We start from the raw sequence: 20,210 nt of genomic DNA on the forward strand, positions 1-20,210 counted from the left end.
CCACAGTCGGAAGGACACAGGTGGTTCAGATGTGGCATCTACTCCAGTGGGTGTGTAAGCTGCTTGGGGAACCCACCAAAGCTAGACCTGTGCTGCCAGAGACCCAGCGACTTCAGTCCCAGAACAACGCGGATGCACCGAAAGAATGATCTCCAGTACCGGCCGGTACTGCAGAGGGTGTGGAGAAAAGGAGACCCTCATCTGCTACTGCTGGGAATGTAACTTGGCGCAGCTACTATGAAAGCTGTGTGGAGGTTCCTCAAAAAACTTAAAAACAGAATTACCATATGAACCAGCAGTCCCACTCTTGGGTATGTAACCAAAGAAAATAAAGAAAAAAAATACTAACTCAAAACTATTCTGCAGCCTCATGTTCACTGTAGCATTATTTACAACAGCCAAGATGTGGAAGAAACCTGAGTGTCCATCTGTGGATGAGCAGATAAAGAAAACGCGGTGTGGGGACTTCCCTGGTGGTCCAGGGGCTGAGAATCCACCTTCCAATGCAGGGGGTGTAGACTCAAGCCCTGGGCAGGGAGCTGAGATCTCACATGCCGCAGGGCAACTAAGCCCATGCGACACAATTACTGATCCAAATAAATCAATAAATGTTTCAAAAGAAAGAAAACATGTTATGCATATATGTGAAATGTTATTCAGCCATTAAAACGAAGGCAATCTTGTCATTTGCAACAATGTTGATGGATCAGGGGGTTCCCAGGTGATGCCAGTGGTAAAGAATCCCCCTGCCAATGCAGGGGATGCAAGAGATGTGGCTTTGAGACATATACCATATGATCTCACTTATATGTGAAATCTTAAAAAAAAAAAAATCAGGTTTGTTAAATACAGAGAATAGACAGGTCGTTGCAAGAGGTAGGGGAGGGGGGAGCGGGTAGGTGAAATGGGTGAAGGGGTCAAAAGGTACAAACTTCCAGGTATAAAATAAGTAACACATGGGGATGCAATGGACATCATGGCGACTACAGTTAACAACACCATACTGCACATTTGAAAGTTGCCGAGAGTACATCGTAAAAGTTCTCACACCAGGATTAAAAGAATTTTATGGTTCATATGTCTGATGATGGATGTTACCTAGACTTGTGCTGGTCATGTCACAATTTTTACAAATGTTCATAGTAACAGTACTCAAAAGAGCCAAAACCTAGAAATGATTCAACAGAATGTGAACAGCAGAATGGGTAAACCCTGTGGAATATTCCAATGATATGTTTCTATACAGACAAGACCACAGATAAGCTACTGCTACATACAGCAACATGAATGACTCTCAGACATGAGGCTCAGTGAAAGAAGTTAGATTCCAAGGGTACATACAATATGCTCCTCCTTAAGTTCAAAAACCTGATAAAACTGATCTAGAATGATAGAATTCAGAACAGCAGCTACCCTTGTTGCTGTTGTTCAGTCGCTAAGCCGTGTCTGGCTCTCTGCGACCCCATGGACTGCAGCATGCCAGGCTCTTCTGTCCTTCACTATCTCCCGGAGGTTGTTCAGATTCACGTCCGTTGAGTCAGTGATGCCACTCAACCATCTAATCCTCTGCCAACCCCTTCTCCTTTTGCCTTCCCTCTTTCCTAGTATCAGAGTCTTTTCCAATGAGTCGGCTCTTCACATCAGGTGATCAAACTATTGGAACGTCAGCATTAAGTCCTTCCAATGACTATTCAAGGTTGATTTCCTTTAGGACTGACTGGTTTGATCTCCTTGCAGTCCAAGGGACTCTCAAGAGTCCTCTCCATCATCACAGTTCAAAAGCACCAATTATTCGGTGCTTCAACTACACTTCAGTTCAGTTCAGTCACCCAGTCGTGTCCGACTCTTTGCAACCCCATTCAGTGCAACATGCCAGGCTTCCCTGTCCATCACCAACTCCGGGAGCTTACTCAAACTCATGCCCATCAAGTCGGAGATGCCATCCAACCATCTCATCCTCTGTCATCCCCTTCTCCTTTCACCTTCAATCTTTCCCAGCATCAGGGACTTTTCCAATGAGTTACTTCTTCACATCAGGTGGCCAAAGTATTGGAGTTTCAGCTTCAGCATCAGTCCTTCCAACATTCAGGACTGATTTCCTTTAGGATGGACTGGTTTGATCTCCTTGCAGACAAAGGGACTCTCAAGAGTCTTCTCCAACAACACAGTTCAAAAGCATCAATTCTTCAGCATTTAGCCTTCTTGATGGTACAACTCTCATATCCATACATGACTAGTGGAAAAACTATAGCTATAACTAGATGGAACTTTGCTGGCAAAGTAATGTCTCTGCTTTTTAATACACTGTCTAGGTTGGTCATAGCTTCTCTTCCAAGGAGTAAGTGTCTTTTAATTTCATGCCTTCAGTCACCATCTGCAGTGATTGTGGAGCCCAAAAAAGTAATGTCTGTCACTGTTTCCACTGTTTCCCCATCTATTTGCCATGAAGTGATGGGAGCGGATGCCATGATCTTTGTTTTTTTGAATGTTGAGTTTTAAGTCTGCTTTTTCACCCTCCTCTTTCACTTTCATCATGAGGTTCTTCAGTTCCTCTTCATTTTCTGTCATATGGGTGGTGTCATCTGCATATCTGAGGTTATTGATATTTCTCCAAGCAATCTTGATTCCAGCTTGTGCTTCATCAAGCCCTGCATTTCGCATGATGTACTCTGCAGAGAAGTTAAATAAGCAGGGTGACAATATACAGCCTTGATGTACCCTTTCCCAATTGGGAACCAGTCTGTTTTTCCATGGCTGGTCCTAGCTGTTGTTTCTTGACCTGCATACAGATTTCTCAGGAGGCAGGTAACGTGGTCTGGTATTCCCATCTCTTGAAGAATTTTCCACAGTTTGTTGTGATACACAAAGGCTTTGGCATAGTCAATAAAGCAGACGTTTTTCTGGAATTTTCTTGCTTTTTCGATGATCCAACAGATGCTGGCAGTTTGATCTCTGATTCCTCTGCCTTTTCTAAACCCAGCTTGAACATCTGAAAGTTCACAGTTCACGAACTGTTGAAGCCTTGCTTGGAGAATTTTGAGCATTACTTTGCTAGCGTGTGAGATGACTACAACTGTGTGGTAGTTTGCACATTCCTTGGCATTGCTTTTCTTTGGGATTGGAATGAAAACTGACCCTTTCCAGTCCTGTGGCCACTGCTGAGTTTTCCAAATTTGCTGGCATATTGAGTGCAACACTTTCACACCATCATCTTCTAGGACTTGAAACAGCTCAACTGGAATTCCATCAAATCTACTAGCTTTGTTCATACTGATGCTTCCTAAGACCCACTTGGCTTCGCATTCCAGGATGTCTGGCTCTAGGCGAGTGATCACACCATCGTGGTTATCAGGGTCATGAAGATCTTTTTTGTATAGTTCTTCTGTGTATTCTTGCCACCTCTTCTTCATATCTTCTGCTTCTGTTGGGTCCATCCCGTTTCTGTCCTTTATGTGCCTATCTTTGCATGAAATGTTCCCTTGGTATCTTTAGTTTTCTTGAAGAGATCTCTAGTCTTTCCCATTCTATTGTTTTCCTCTATTTCTTTGCATTGATCACTGAGGAAGGCTTTCTTATTCCGTGCTATTCTTTGGAACTCTGCATTCAAGTGGGTATATCTTTCTTTTTCTCCTTTGCCTTTCTCTTCTCGTCTTTTCTCAGCTATTTGGAAGGCCTCCTCAGACAACCATTTTGCCTTTTTGCATTTCTTTTTCTTGGGAATGGTCTTGATCACTGCCTCCTGTACAATGTAAAGAACTTCCGTCCATAGTTCTTCAGGCACTCTGTCTATCAGATCTAACCCCTTGAATCTATTTCTCACTTCCACTGTATAATTGTAAGGGATTTGATTTAGGTCATACCTGAATGGTCTAGTGGTTTTCCCTACTTTCTTCAATTTAAGTCTTAATTTGGCAATAAGGAGTTCATGTTCTGAGCCACAGTCAGCTCCTGGTCTTGTTTTTGCTGACTGTATAGAGTTTCTCCATCTTTGGCTGCAAAGAATATGATCAAACTGATTTCAGTATTGACCATCTGGTAACGGTCATATGTAGAGTTGTCTCTTGTGTTGTTGGAAGAAGGTGTTTGCTATGACCAATGCATTCTCTTGGTGAAACTGTTAGCCTTTGACCTGCTTCATTTTGTACTCCAAGGACAAATTTCCCTGTTACTTCAGGTATCTCTTGACTTCCTACTTGAAGAAGGAAATGGCAAACCACTTCAGTATTCTTGCCTTGAGAACCCCATGAACAGTAAGAAAAGACAAAGAAATAGGACACTGAAAGATGAACTCCCCAGGTCAGTAGGTGCCCAATATGCTACTGGAGATCAGTGGAGAAATAACTCCAGAAAGAATGAAGAGATGGAGCCAAAGCAAAAACAACATCCAGCTGCGGATGTGACTGGTGCTGGAAGTAAAGTCTGATGCTGTAAAGAGCAATATTGCATAGGAACCTGCAATTTTCGATTCATGAATCAAGCCAAACTGGAAGTGGTCAAACAAGAGATGGCAAGAGTGAACATCTACATTTTAGGAATCAGTGAACTAAAATAGACAGGAATGGATGAGTTTAACTCAGATGACCATTATATCTACTACTGTGGGCAATAATCCCTTAGAAGAAATGGAGTAGCCATCAGAGTCAATAAGAGTCCAAAATGCAGTACTTGGGTGCAATCTCAAAAACGACCACATGGTCTCTGTTCGTTTCCATAGCAAACCATGCAATATCACAGTAATTCAAGTCTATGCCCCGACCAATAATGCTGAAGAAGCTGAGTTGAATGGTTTTATGAAGACCTATAAGACTTTCCAGAGCTAACACCCAAAAAAGATGTCCCTTTCATTATAGGGGACTGGAATGCAAAAGTAGGAAAGAACTCTTAATACACAACAAATAAGAAAACAAACAGCCCAAATTAAAAATGGGCTAAAGATCTAAACAGACATCTTGCCAAAGAAGATATACACATAGCAAGTAAGTAGATGGAAAGACACATCACAACAACCATCATGAGGGAATTGTAATTAAAATAATGAGCTACCCGACGTGGGCTTTCCAAGTGGCTCAGTGGTAAAGAATCCACCTGTCAATGCAGGAGGCCAGGGTTCAGTCCCTGGGTCAGGAAGATCCCCTGGAGGAGGAAATGGCAACCCACTCCAGTATTCTTGCCTGAAGAATTCCACAGACAGAAGAGTCTGGAGGTCACAAAGAGTGGGCCACAACTGAGCGACTAAAAAACAACCACAACCGTGACACACCTATTTGGGCAGCCCGGATCCAGGATACCGACGACGTCAGATGTCGGCAAGGATGTGAAGCGCCAGGAACTCTCATCCACTGCTGATGAGAGTGCAACATGGCGCAGCCACATGGAAGGCAGCTGGGCAGTTTCTCTCAAAACTTAAGCTACTTTTAATACGTGTGTGTGTTAGCTGCTCAGCTGTGTCCAATTCTTTGTGACCCCACAGACCATAGCCCACCAGGCTCCTCTGTCCATGGAACTTTCCAGGCAAGAATACTGGAAAGTGTAGCCATTCCCTTCTCCAGGGGATCTTCCCAACCCAGGGATCGAACCCAGGTCTCCCACATTGCAGGCAGATTCCTTATGTCTGAGCCACAAGGGAAGCCCATATGATGCATCAATTGGGCTTCAAGGTATTTACCCAAATGAGCTGAAAATGTTTGTCCACACAAAATGCTGAACAAAAATGTTTACAGTAAGTCACCCACATATGAACCTTCAAGTTGCAAACTTTCAAACATGTGAACGTGCGTTCCATCTACTTCAGGCATAGGTGAAACTGCAGCTTGCCCTCTGTCTCCTACTGCGGACGCTCCTTCAGCTCTACTGTCTCCCACCTCCTCTCCCTCCTCCAGTCAATAACTCTTCTTGACTGTTCACTCGATGCCAGCCCCTGTGTGCCAGCTGCTGTGCTGTACTATTGTACTGCATTGTAGACTTGAAATCTCTTCTTGATTTTTTTATGTTTGCTTTTTATGTATGAATTGTGTGAAAAGTATTATAAACCTATTACAGTAGAGTACTGTGCAGCTGATTGTGTTGGTTGGGTATCTAGGATAATTCTGTTGGACTTAAAAGGCGGTCTCAGAACCGAACTTGTTTGTATTTTGTATGTAGGGGATTTACTGTACAGCAATTTTGTCCATAATTGCCAAAAACTGGAGGGAACCAAGACACCTTTCAGTAGATGAACGGATAAATAAACTGAGGTACATCCAGACCACAGAGTATTATTCAGTGCTGAAAATAAGTGAGCTATCAAGCCACAAAAAGACACGGAAGAACCTTAAATGTGTATTACTTAGCAAAAGAAGCCATCTGAAAAAGTATATGCTATACAGTTTTACCTGTATGATATCCTAGAGAAGGCACAGCTATGGAGACAATAACGGGAGCAGGAGCAGACAGGGTGGAGTATCTGGGACATTTCAGGCAGTGAAATTACCCTGGTTGGTATGGTAACAGTGGATATATACATTTGTCAAAATCCATACTGACTCTGTGGACATGAGTTTGGGTGAACTCCGGGAGTTGGTGATGGACAGGGAGGCCTGGCGTGCTGTGATTCATGGGGTCGCAGAGAGTCGGACACGACTGAGCGACTGAAGTGAACTGAACTGAACTGATAGAACGTACAACATCAAGACTAAACCTTAAGGTAAACTATGAGCTTCAGTTAGCAACAGTGTATCAATATTAGTTCATCAATTACAACAAAGGTACCACATTAATGTAAGATGTTACTAATGGGGGAGCCTATGGGGCAGGCTCAGGATCATTTCATGGCAATAGATGGGGAAACAATGGAAACAGTGACAGACTTTATTTTGGGGGGCTCCAAAATCACTGCAGATGGTGACTACAGCCATGAAATTAAAAGACGCTTGCTCTTTGGAAGAAAAACTATGACCAACCTAGACAGTGCATTAAAAAGCAGAGACACTACAAAAGCTGACAAAGGTCCATCCAGTCAAAGCTATGGTTTTTCCAGTAGTCATGTATAGATGTGAGAGATGGACCATAAAGAAAGCTGAGTGCCAAAAAAATAATGCTTTGAACTGTGGTATTGGAGAAGACTGACGAGAGTCCCTTGGACAGCAAGGAGATGAAACCAGTTAATCCTAAAGGAAATCAGTGCTGAATATTCATTGGAATGACTGATGCTGAAGCTGAAATTTCAATACTTTGGCCACCTGAGGTGAAGAACTGACTCATTGGAAAAGAACCTGATGCTGGGAAAGATTGAAGGCAAGAGAAGGGGATGACAGAGGATGAGATGGTTCGACGAAATCATCACCTCGATGGGCATGAGTTTGAGCAAGCTTCGGGAGTTGGTGATGAACAGGGAAGCCTGGCGTGCTGCAGTCCATGGGGTTGCAAAGAGTCAGACACACCTGAGCAACTGAACTAAACTGAACTGATGGGGACAGGAAGTAAATGGGGAATCCTGACTATCTGCTCACTTTATCTGTAAATCTAAAACTGCTCTGACAAATAAAATCTATCAATTTTATAAAATCCATGGAACAGTGCACTTTGTTGTAGGCATGCTATATTAGGTTGGCCAAAAAGTGTCATAACTTTTTCCATAACATCTGGTGGAAAAAATCTGAACGAACTCTTGGACCAACCCAACATTTCAACAACAAAAGAAAACATGTCTTAAGTGAGGGCCATGAAGGCACTGGTGCTGAACCAGCACAACTTCTGAAGCCTTGAGGGACATCTACAGAGGGTCCCTGAGTTTAAGCTGCTGAAGAAAGAAGCCCAGATCTGCCCAGTCAGAGGCATCTTTCGCCAAGACTCAGCTGTGTAAGAAACTGTCTACGGCCATACCACCCTGAACGCGCCCGATCTCGTCTGTAAAGCCTTTCTGGACTTTAAGTTTAATTTTAGACTTTGAATTTTAATTTACCCTGACAAGAAAAATTTGATTTTGGAGTTTAATTTCTTTGGACTTCCACTTGCAGGGAAATTTAATTTTTGGACTAATTTCTCTCTGGGCAATTCCTAATGGAAAGGGGTTTATAGTCAAATCAGGAGCACCTCTAAGTGACTGGCCTTTTTTATTGAATTATCTTCAGGCTATCATTTAACCTCACAGCAGAACCTCCGATGAGCTAAACTGGATCAAGGGATTGGATAGAACTTAGAATGGGAAATAGGGAATGAATTCACAGCAACGGGTGCAGAGGAGCCTTGAAATCTATGCATTATTCTGGTACAATTCAAAGCTTTCTGAGGACATAAGCTATAAACTATCCACCACTGGTCCTGGAGGAAAGATGGTTGGTTTGGGAGAAGTGGTCCCAGGTAGGATGGGAAACCTCCCCCATGGTGACTAGTCCCACACCCCCGCTGACCATACCCTCAATGGTTAAGCCCAGGGGGTAGAGAGAATGAAATGGAAGAAGGTTGCAGGATCCCATCCTTCCCCAGCCCTACCTCTCCACAGAGGGGCTTCCTGTGCCCACCCTCTGCCCAGCACACACCCCTCCCCAGAGCAAAATTAGCTCACAGGCTAGTGGATTTGGCAGAAAGAACAGGGCCCAAGCTGCTCACCCTTTCCCCTCACTATTCTTTTCAGATTTATCCACAGGAAGAGAGGATGCTGTGGTCCACAGGCAAACAGGGGTGGCAGCTCTGCCCCAAGGATCAAGGCTGACTGTGGCTGCCAGCCTGACCTCTCCCTGCCACTCACCTGATGGGGGGCTCGGCAAGCCTGGCTTTCAGACTAGCGCCACCCCCACACCTGCTCTGATACTCCCCACTGATGCTGACCTTGGGCACAGGAACAGAGCATCTCCTGTGTACCCATGAGCCCTAGCGCCTAACAATCTGGCTGACCCTTTGCACTACTTCTTTGTTTTCCAACCATTTATACTCATTTTTTAATTTCTTTCCTTCTACTTTTATTGGGTTTGTTCTGTTTTTCTTATTTTTTTTTTTCAACCAAACTTCCTGAGCTGAACAATTCAGTTCAGTCACTCAGTCGTGTCTGACTCTTTGCAACCCCATGGACTGCAGCACGCCAGGCTTCCCTGGAGCTTGCTCAGACTCATGGCCATCGAGTCACTGATGCCATCCAACCATCTCATCCTCTGTCATCCCCTTCTCCTCCCACCTTCAATCTTTCCCAGCATCAGGATCTTTTCCAATGTGTCTCTTCTTCGAATCAGGTGGCCAAAATATTGGAGTTTCAGCTTTTTCATCAGTCCTTCCAATGAATATTCAGGACTGATTTCCTTTAGGACTGACTGGTTTGATCTCCTTGCAGTCCAAGGAACTCCAAATATCAATTCTTTGGTGCTCAGCTTTCTTTAAGGTCCAACTGTCACATCCATCCATGACTACTGGAAAAACCATAGCCTTGACTAGACAGACCTTTGTTGGCAAAGTAATGTCTCTGCTTTTTGCAGTCTAGATTGGTCATAGCTTTTCTTCCAAGGAGCAAGTGTCTTTTAATTTCATGGCTGCAGTCACCATCAGCAGTGATTTTGGAGCTCAAGAAAATAAAGTCTGTGACTGTTTCCATTGCTTCCCATCTACTTGCATGAAGTGATGGGAGCGGATGCCATGATCTTAGTCTTTTGAATGCTGAGTTTTAAGCCAGGTTTTTCACTCTCCTCTTTCACTTTCATCAGGAGTCTCTTTAGTTCCTCTTCGCTTTCTGCCATAAGGGTGGTGTCATCTGTGTATCCGAGGTTATTGATATTTCTCCCAGCAATCTTAATTCCAGTTTGTGTTTCATCGAGCCCTGAATTTCACATGATGTACTCTGCATAGAAGTTAAATAAGCAGTGTGACAATATACTGCCTTGACATACTCCTTTCCCAATTTGGAACCAGTCTGTTGTTCCATGTCCGGTTCTAACTGTTGCTGCTTGACCTGCATACAAATTTCTCAGGAGGCAGGTAAGGTCGTCTGGTATTCCCATCTCTTGAAGAATTTTCCAGTTTGTTGTGATCCACATAGTCAAAGGTTTTGGCATAATCAATAAAGCAGAAATAGATATTTTTCTGGAATTCTCTTGCTTTTTCAATGATCCAACAGATGCTGGCAGTTTGACCTCTGGTTCCTCTGCCTTTTCTAAATCCAATTTTAACACCTGAAAGTTCACAGTTCACGTACTATTGAAGTCTCGCTTGGAGAATTTTCAGTACTACTTTGCTAGTGTGTGGGATGAGTGCAATTGTGCCGTAGTTTGAACATTCTTTGGCATTGCCTTTCTTTGGGAATGGAATGAAAAATGACCTTTTCCAGTCCTGTGGCTACTGCTGAGTTTTCCAAATTTGCTGGCATATTGAGTGCAGCACTTTCACACCATCATCCTTTAGGATTTGAAATAGCTCAACTGGAATTCCATCACCTCCACTAGTTTTGTTCATAGTGATGCTTCCTAAGGCCCAGTTGACTTCGCATTCCAGGATGTCTGGCTCTAGGCGAGTGATCACACCATCGTGGTTATCTGGGTCATGAAGATCTTTTTTGTACAGTTCCTCTGTGTATTCTTGCCACCTGTTCTTCATATCTTCTGCTTCTGTTAGGTCCATCCCATTTCTGTCCTTTATGTGCCTATCTTAGCATGAAATGTTCCCTTGGTATCTTTAATTTTCTTGAAGAGATCTCTAGTCTTTCCCATTCTATTGTTTTCCTCTATTTCTTTGCACTGATCATTGAGAAAGGCTTTCTCATCTCTCCCTGCTGTTCTTTGGAACTCTGCATTCAAATGGGTATATCTTTCCTTTTCTGCTTTGCCTTTCACTTCTCGTCTTTTCTCAGCTATTTGTAAGGCCTCCTCAGACAACCATTTTGCCTTTCTGCATTTCTTTTTCTTGGAGATGGTCTTGATCCCTGCCTCCTGTACACTACCAAGAACCTCCATCCATAGTTTTTTAGGCACTCTATCAGATGTAATCCCTTGAATCTATTTGTCACTCCCACTGTATAATCATAAGGGATTTAATTTAGGTCATACCTGAATGGTCTAGTGGTTTTCTCTACTTTCCTCAATTTAAGTCTGAATTTTGCAATAAGGAGTTTATTTTGAAAGATGTGCTTATATAAAAACTGATTATTCACTGATATGTGTATACATCTCCGTCACCAAGCAGGTCTTGCCATAAACCTAATCTAATTTTACAGCATTTTTTGACTGTCATACCTCAAGGTCAGAAATCACTCACTGCCTTTCCCCCAGAAGGCTCAGTGCTCTGTGGTGACCTAAATGGGAAGGAAATCCAAAAAAGCTGGGATATGTGTATATGTATGGCTGATTCACTTCACTGCACTGTAGAAACTAACAACATTGTAAAGCAACTCTACTCCATTAAAAATTAATTTTTAAAAAAGATACTTTCTTCATTCCCAATATAAGCATCTAAAGCTGCAAATTTCCCTGTGACTGCCATTTTACTTTTTAGTTTTGATGTACAATATCATCTTTTCATTCAGTTTTAAACAGCCATTTCTATATTGATTTCTTATTGACCTAGGGGAAAATTACAAGTATATTTTAAAATTCAAAAATCCAGCAGTTTAGAGCCTTCTGGGGGAAAGGTAGTGAATGATGATTTCTGACTCTGGGGTAGAATGGTCAAAAAGTGCTATAAAATTAGATAATGTATATGACAATACCTGCTTGGCAATCTAAGATATATATATATATATCTATGAATAATCAGTTTGTGTAAATTTTAAGGTATATCTGAAAATAATGTATATTCTCTAAATTGGTTGCACAGGTTTTATAATATCATCTTTCTAAACTGTATTTTATAATACCATCATTAATTTTTTTCTGCTTTATTTATCAATTCACTGAGAGAAATGTATCAAAAATCTATGATCATAGGTTTGTCAGCTTCTCCCTAGAAAGTCCATTAACTAGTCCTTCATATTTGGAGGTTGTGTCTGTTGGAAGTTCACGGATTGAGAGTCATTTTTCCTAGTGACTTACTCTTGATTATTATTTAATAGGTTTCTTGATTCCCAGCAATGCATTTCCCTTGTCACTTTTGTCTGATGTTAATGGTGTTAAGCTACTTTCATTTAACATTTTAAAACATCTTTCTCCATCTGTTACTTTCTACCCCAGAGGCAGTGGTGGTTCAGACCTCAGCTCTGTCGCTTACGAGCCATGTGACTGGCCAAAGACAGGGCAACTGGCCACCAAAAACAACAACATACTTGGTATACTCCAATCCACTGCAGTGTAAATCCATTAGTTTATAATGATATGAGGGAGAAAAAAAGCCATTGGCGCTATCTTTGAAGGATGCTGGGAACTGTCTGGTTACTTTGAAAATTAGCAAATAAAGGGGAAAACATGTATTGTTTTGGCTTCCCTATATGAATTGCACCTCTAGGTAACCAAATAGTTCATGAGAAGTTTCTTTTTAAGGAAGCATTCTGGCTGATAAATGAAGTATTCTAGAAGTAGTATAAGAAGTAACCAGGTACCAGCAGAGATGGGGACATACCACCAGTGACAAAGACTCTTTGCCCCATATGAAGAGGAGGCATCTGCTCTTGCATCTAGATTGCACTCCAATTTACAGGAGAAACAGGGGCAAGAGAAGCACTGCAGAAGCTACCACTGAGCCTTGAAACCAAAGTGCAGGCTCTGGGAAGCTCTAGGGGGCCAGCAAAACTATGATTTCAACAAATAAAATGAGAAAACAGGGATGGGAAGGTAATGACAACTACAGGTAGAAAGAGACTTGAGAAGCACACCTTCCCAAAATAGGGACCTCAGATCTTGATTTGAACAAACTATTAAAAATTTTTATGAAGTTATTGGGGAAATGTTAACATTGGCTAGATACTTGATAATATTAAATCATCATTCTTTTTTGAATGGGGTAATATTATTGAGTTTATGTTTCTCAAAATAAAAAGATGCTAGGGACTTCCCAGGTGGTCCAGTGTCTAAGACTAAGTGGTTCCAATGCAGGGAGCCCAGATCTGATCCCTGGTCAGGGAACTAGGTCCCACATGCCACAACTAAGAGTTTGCATTCCTCAGCTGAAGATTCCACATGCTTCAGAGGCTGGCGGGCTACAGTTCATAGGACTGCAAAGAGTTGGACATGCTGAAAAGACTTAGCACACAAGCTACAATGAAGATCGAAGATCATGCATGGTTCAACTAAATAAAAATTTTTTAAAAGGTTAAAGCTGAAAAGATTTTTTTAAAAAGACTCTACTTTTTTAGATATGCATAAGGAAACATCTAGAGATGAAATTATATGTCTAGGATATGGTTCAGATAGCCCTGGTTTGGGGAGGGGTCTGGGTGGGATGTCGTTGACAATAGTCAGAGCTGATTGGCAGGAGCACTGATTATTCGTTATACTAGTCGCTCAAATTCTGTACCTGTTTGAAGTTTTTCATTTTTCAGCATGTTTTAAATAATAAAATTCGCAGACAGAGCTCAGCACTGGGTTCTGTGTGTGCCAGACCCCCGGGCTCACCTGCATCAAAGAAGCCATCCTTCTGGATTTGGACAAGGATGTGCGACAGGGAGGCAGAGCCGGTCTTCCCGGCGTTGGCCAGCTCCACAAGCTGCAGCCGTGGCGTGGTCTCGGGCGGGAAGCGGTAGAACTGGAAGGTGAAGTACACAGTCTGCGGCCATGGCACTGCCTGCTCGTCCTGGGGCGCCCTGGATCCAACGACACCCCGAGTCAACCAGGCGTCCCAGCGGAGAACCGGGCTTTCATCATACACTTGTGGGGAGCCTGAGGGTGAGAGACCACCTCCTCCACTCCCACAGCAGCCACACAGTAACTTCGGGGAACCCTCTGGGCATCTCCCCTCCAGGCGTGATGGAGAGCCCTGCCCTTGGGGCTACACCAGCACCCAAGGACTAGGCAACACACTGTCCATGATGTAACTAAGGACCACAGGAGACCGGATAAAGCAGAGTTTACAGCATTAGGAGATGGCTGGAGGTGGGCCCCAGCCAGACTGAAACAAAGACACAGGGCATTCCATAATCGCTAAGACCTGATCATAGGTTTCTGCTGGGTCAAAACCACATGGAAGATTTCCTCAATGCAAGAAATGCAAAAGCCAGGTAAAGAGTAACAGATGAAATAATCAGGAATGTACCTGCTAAAGGCAAGAAATTGCAGCACTATCTCATTGCCTTGCAGACAGTCCGATTCTTCCTTCTGAGGGCTGAACTTCACGGGGTCTGTAGGACTCACAGCCTCAGCTGGTTGCTTGTTGGCGTCCAGAATCTCGGGAAAGCCAGCAGACTGCAGCAGTGCCAGGGAGGCCCGTGACAGCTTCCCTCCAGAGCTAGAATGGATTGGCTCCCTGAGCCAGCCTCCAGGAGAAGGCCGACCAAGGGGCAGAACCCAGACAGTCACCTCTCTGGGAAAGCCTGCTGTTCAGGGAGTCACAGTGCTTGCCTGGGGTCCCTCCCAGACCTGCTCCTCACCTCCTGGTCTGGGTTCCTGCAATGATCGGGGCGTGCACGGGTGTGAAAGGCAGTTCCTGTAAGTGATCAGCAGCAGATGTTCCCAAGGCTAAGGCTGTTTGGCTCAGGTCAGCCTCCAGGTGAGAGATCCTGCCCTCCAAGGGGAACTCCTGCCAAACATAGTGGGGCCCCAGGTAAGGCCAACAAGGAGCCCCACCCATAACCATAAGGAAGCTGGACATGGGGCTCATGGATGAACTGCCCCTGCCACATGGCAAATGAAAACACAGGAGGCTCAGCTGCATTGCAATCTCAGGTAAGTGGTGAATAATTTTAGTATAAGCATGTCCTGGGCAATACCCAGGACATACACTAAAAACTGATTGTTTATCTGAAATTCTAACTCACCTGGGCATCCTGTATTTTATGTAAGTTGAAAAGCAATGAGGAAGGAACCACTGATTTTATGAACAGGTCAGTAGCATGGGAGATGCCTGATCCCTGAGAAGCCAAGTTAACATTAAAACCATGTCCATAGGACAGGAAGATGAAACTGTCACCAGCAATGCTAGGGAGTCTGTGGGACAGAGCCCTCACATGTACAGATGTTCCCTGTCCCCACGTCACCCAATGCTCTAGGCACCCACCTGCATCTACCTCCCACCTCTGTCTAAGTGAAGACCTTAATGGGATCCAGGATACTCTCTCTAGAGCTGGCTTCCCCAGCTTCTCATTTCATTCAGAAGAAGCCCCAAGTTACTTGGTCGCCAGTAACAGAAGAGATGTAAGATCTTCCTGACTACACAAGCCCAGGGATATTTTGGAATAAGGCATTTCAATACGACAATTTTCAGTTAAGCAATTAACTAGAGCCACTTTTCCTCGACAGACTTCCAGGGCAAGACTGAAGTTTTCAGGTGAACCAGCAAACTCTATGTGGGTCCCCCAAAGCCAGTGGAAGGAAACAGGCCTATTTCAGCCCATTAGCTCCACTAGAATCTGGGGTGGTGAGCTTCATGGACTTCTCCGGCCTCAGACAGCAAGGCGAGCATCCTGGAGGGGGAGCTGGCAGCTTGCATCAGTCTCTAGTTACATCTCCAGGGAAACTTTTCTTTTTCTCTCATGTTCAGAGGTCTAAGGGCACTTTGTCTTCTCAGGTAGAAGAAAGGCAGAAATCAAACCCTGTGGCAGGAACACCTCCCAAACCAAACCCTTGGTCACCAAGACAGATGGTGGAAGATATCTGGAACCTGGAAAGGAGGCAATGTCTAGCCCCCATCCCTATGCCTGCTTCACAGGGACCCCAAGAAGGTCTCGGCCACCTCGCCAAGGGCCAGGGCAGCTGGCCAAGTCAGAGACTTCAACCGAGTCGGGAGTCTGGAGCCATTCTCAAGAAGGAGGCAGGACAGGGGGAAGGGGTGGGCTACTTACCCCTGGGACCAGGGAGGACGCGGGGCTCCCAGGTGGCTGTGATGAGGGTTTGGCCAAGCGGTGGCGTGGAGCTGGGGATGGTGGGGAAGCCGCCAGCTGGGAAAGCGACAGCTGAAGGGAAGAAAGCTTGGGTGAGATGACAAAGGGCACCCCAGTAACTTCACAGAGCCCCTCCCACCCTCCTAGCACTGACCCTCCGGGGGAATAGGACTCTAGTTGTGGCCCCAGGAGGCAGCAAGGTCTGGAATCTCCTGGTCACTAGCTGCTCTGGACCAGGCACTGAGTCTAATTGCTTCTACTCTCATCACCAAGAGCTGCAATTAGGTGATCTCTCCCACGCTACAATATTTGAATAAAAACAGTATTAATAAGGAAAAGCAAGTGGAAGGGAAGCCGGGTTCTCTCCACCTGGGCTGCAGGGCTGGTCTCTGAACTTCTCTGGGTTTTACCCCCATTCCTGGGCTGAACTCCTCCATGACCTCTTCTGATTCTAACCACCTGTGTTTCTACGACATGAATCTGCCCATTATGGGATGACCCTGATGGCAGCTGATGTGGGCCCTGGAACCCCCACTCCACCACTTGACTGCCACTGACGTGGGCAAGTCACCTAACTCACTTGGTTTTGCCTCAGTCTCCTCACCTGTAAAAGGGGGACGCTGACGGCAGCTAAATCACAGGGCTGCTGTGGGAAAGGACTCGGCACGCACCCAACAAAGGGCCAACCTTCCACAGATGGTGCACATACGCAGAGAGTGAACGTCAATGTGAAAGGCTGGTGTGGGGAGGTGAAGGGCCCTGACCCTACCGAAGACCCACCTCTCAAATCCTGTTTATAATGTAGTACACGTTACTAATGGGACCTCTGTCATCAGCAGTGACCGTCAGCCCTGGGGTGGCAGTGGTGGTGGCATGGCAGGTGGTGCTGGTACAGAAAGGACCCAGAACATGAAGAGGTGTTGAGGAAATGGGTGGCGGGCCCTGGGGGACCCGGGCAGCATCTTGGAACAGAGAGGAATATAGGGTCGGCTCAGCTCCCCTGAACCCCAGTAGCCATCCTGAGCCTCTCCAGCCTCTGGGGGCAGGTGGTGCTGTTCTGTGGCCCCCCAGCCCTCAGAGGCACCATGCCAAACACTGCAGGGGATATGGGGACAGGCCAGCGGGGGCCAGGAGGCTGCCCTGAACGTGTCTTCAGGCAAATGCAACATCCACTCTGATCCAGTTTCCAAGCTGCATGGTACTCGTTAAAGCCCTGTCCTGGGCCAGCTTCGGATACTGAACAATTCGACTTTTCTAGAAAGTCAACGTCCAGGATGGTATTGGCAGACAAGTTCATCAGGAAGACAAGCCATCTCTGACCTCATTCAAACCACATGGCCAGAGCCAGCCCAGAGCTACGGGCAGACGCACAGCCAGCTCAGGATCCCCCAAGGGTGGCTGCACACTCCCAGACCAGAGGAGGTGTCTGCTCTCTGATGGGCCTGCAGGGCAAGGTCCTGTCCCCACCAGCACCAGCTGCTCAGGGTACCTGCCCAGCTGCTGCCCAGGGATGCCACAGCCCAGCCAGCGCCCTCTCCTAGCAGAGAGGTCAGGAGGGCACACCCCAGGGTCTCAAAAGAAAAACCAAGGCCGACCAGTCCCGGACGATCATCAGTCACCAAACGTAACTGCCAGGGAGAACACATTCTGAGCGTGGAAACAGGCCTTCAGCGACAACCTGAGGATGGTTAACAACCACCAGAGCCACTGCCCCAACAGCCAGCTCTGAGACAGGCAGGGGGGCAGCTGAGAACACCCCGGTTGCCATCCCTGAGGGCCCATCCCTTCAGGCTCGCCAGGATCCTTCCCACCAACACACGTAAACAGGACATCAAGTGTTCTTAAAGACGCCAAGAAGACTTTGCTGCACCCAGAACCTTTAAATATGTGATTCTGGAATTCTGAAGCAGGCCTCTCAGGTCTGGACTTACTTACCCCTGGTCCCATGGGTGAGTCCTGGGGAGCGGTGAGCCCCTGGGGCGGCGATGCTGGGGGGCCTGCGAGGAAGCACAGGGAGACAGGGAAGGGACACCAAGAGCCCGGCTCAGTCAGGCCTGCTGCGCATCTCCTCCGACCCCACCCAAGCGGCAACCAGAGCTACAGCCGGGCAGCGGCCACCACACAGTCTCCCTGCTTGGTGGGCAGACCAGTGCATGTGTCTGGGGTCGCTGCCTGCAGGATGGAGCCCGAGCTCACTCCCCACTCCCACAGCCCCCTTCTCCTGCTCCTGTGGGCACTCTGCCGTTCTCAGGGAGATGTGAGGCTCTCGGAAGGCTCACCCTTCCTTTCACCCTCTCACACACCCCTGCCCTCAGGGGGCCGGGCTCTGATGTCTGTCCAGACTGGGACTTCCCCAGCTTGGGCCCACTGGCTGTTTAATTAAATAAGAAACTTCTACGAAGCCGCGCACACACAGCAAATGCCACGGCTGGGGGCTCTGCTCTCGCATCGCTCATGCCCATCCCCCAAGTCTCACTCACTCTAGAAGTGAGAGTGCGGGCATGTTAGCACTAAGAAGAATCCAGGCCAGTCCTCCTCAGGGTCCTCAGAGCGAGGGTGACCCTGGGTGACGCCAGGCTGGTCCCCGCAGTGCCCAAGATCCCCACCTGCGGAGGGAACAGCCGTCCCCATGATGCCATCTCCACCTGTAGAGCTCGGTCCCCATGCTATGGTCCAGGGTAGGGCTGGGCTGGGTTTGCCTGTGTTGCTTCCACCCCCATTCTGAGCCCTGCACTCCAGCCCAGAAGCCCAGGCATCACTCGAGTCCCAGAAACCCCCAGCCTCTCGGCACTGAGCTCCGGTGTCTGGGGCCACCACCACCTCACCATCATCCTGACCCCACCATGTTTGTCCTGCCTTCACCTGCCAGTGCCACCACCTCCAGCCCACCTGACCCACACTGACAGGGCACTTCTCAGCCACCTGAAGGCCCAGGTGTGACCGGACACCTGTCTGAGGTGACCTGCCTGGTTCCCGAGGACCACACCTGCCTCACGCACCACAATCCCCTTCACGGGCACCTGACTCTGGCCGCTGCATGTGGCCACCCCCTCTTGAACTTCAGGACATCCTGAGAAATCACGGCCCTCCCCTAGGTAACCAGCCCTGCTCCAGTCACCCCCACGTGGCCCTAAGGACCCAAGTTTAGCCCTTCCTCCCTCCCCTGTGGTCTCTGCTGCCCACGTCCCTGCACAAGAAACCATCAGAATGGCTCATATGTTCCTGAAAATTGAAGCCCTGAAACAAAAGCTGGTCCCTCGTGTGTGGAGCCTGGAAGCAATTAAAAAGCGGGAGGTCAATGGGTGCATCATGATGTGGGACTTGCCGAGACAACTGCTTTGCCAGGCATACTGGGCAGCTCAAGGCCCCGCAGTCTCAGGAAGGGCTGAGTCAGCGATTTCACACCACCGGCGCCAGTCACGATAGGGGCGGTCACACCGTGCAGGAGACACAGAACCTCACACTTGCAGCTGCGGCCACTGTGCCCGTCTGCAGATGAATTTCCTGACAACCGATTACTTCCCAGTCAACCTCCACTCACTGAAAAGTGCTGTGGACAGAAGCTAAGGTGTCTGGTCCTCTCTCAGTTCAGCTTCTAGAAGCCCAAACGCCCTACACCTGAGTAAAAAGGCCACGAGGGGGCTTGCAGCCTGCCCCAAACCTGGGCTGTCCGCATCCCATAGGGTCACACAACTGCACTGGGCCTGGGGGGTTGGGGGGGTGGGGTAGTGTGCAGACTACACAGGTCTGAAGCCCACCCACACTCCAGGACGAGGGGGACTACTTTTCAGTTCAGCACTTCTTGTGAGTCGAGTGAGTGGGCAAGCATCACAGACAGACAGACAGTAAGTGCACAGATACGTGAGTGCTCAGGTGCTGGGCTTGGCAACATCCTCCAGGCTGGAGCAGGCAGAGGCCTCACCACTGTCTTCCCTGGAAAGGCTGGGGTCGGGGAGTCCCCATGCATGACTACCAGCCAGGAGCCAGCCCTGTGTGAGAGACAGCGTTAAAGCCTTCTGTCCCATGTTACAAGCTGCCTTCCAGAGAACACTTTTGCGTGAACACAGCTGTGTATTTGGTTGGGAGTGGCGGGGGAGGGTGCTGGGGAAAGGAGAATCAGCTGGCAGGGCCTGACGGAGGGGGTTTGTGGAGGAAAACACTGCCCTGCAGACAGACCTACTTGTGCTTAACCTAAGGGAGAGGCGGTTGTTGCTTAGCAACCATGCCAGCTGAGGACCAGGAGGTTGGGGGTCTGGGGGTGTCCCAGGATGGGGCTGAACAGCTGGCTCCA

General features: G+C 47.0%; 1 protein-coding gene across 1 annotated transcript in view; it reads right to left on the reverse strand.

The window, feature by feature from the left end:
* NPHP4 (nephrocystin 4) overlaps positions 1-20,210 on the reverse strand; it is a 139,556-nt gene that overhangs the window by 39,841 nt on the left and 79,505 nt on the right. The window contains exons 13-17 of the mRNA XM_055419433.2: positions 17,855-17,916; positions 15,881-15,991; positions 14,471-14,619; positions 14,137-14,328; positions 13,500-13,687 (exon numbers count right to left, since the gene is read on the reverse strand). Of these exons, the coding sequence (XP_055275408.2) occupies positions 13,500-13,687; positions 14,137-14,328; positions 14,471-14,619; positions 15,881-15,991; positions 17,855-17,916 (702 nt within the window). The remainder of the gene's footprint in view (positions 1-13,499; positions 13,688-14,136; positions 14,329-14,470; positions 14,620-15,880; positions 15,992-17,854; positions 17,917-20,210) is intronic.

Source organism: Moschus berezovskii, chromosome 17 (assembly GCF_049115385.1).
Source record: "Moschus berezovskii isolate FMDL1 chromosome 17, NW_MosBer_1.0, whole genome shotgun sequence".
Taxonomy (NCBI): domain Eukaryota; kingdom Metazoa; phylum Chordata; class Mammalia; order Artiodactyla; family Moschidae; genus Moschus; species Moschus berezovskii.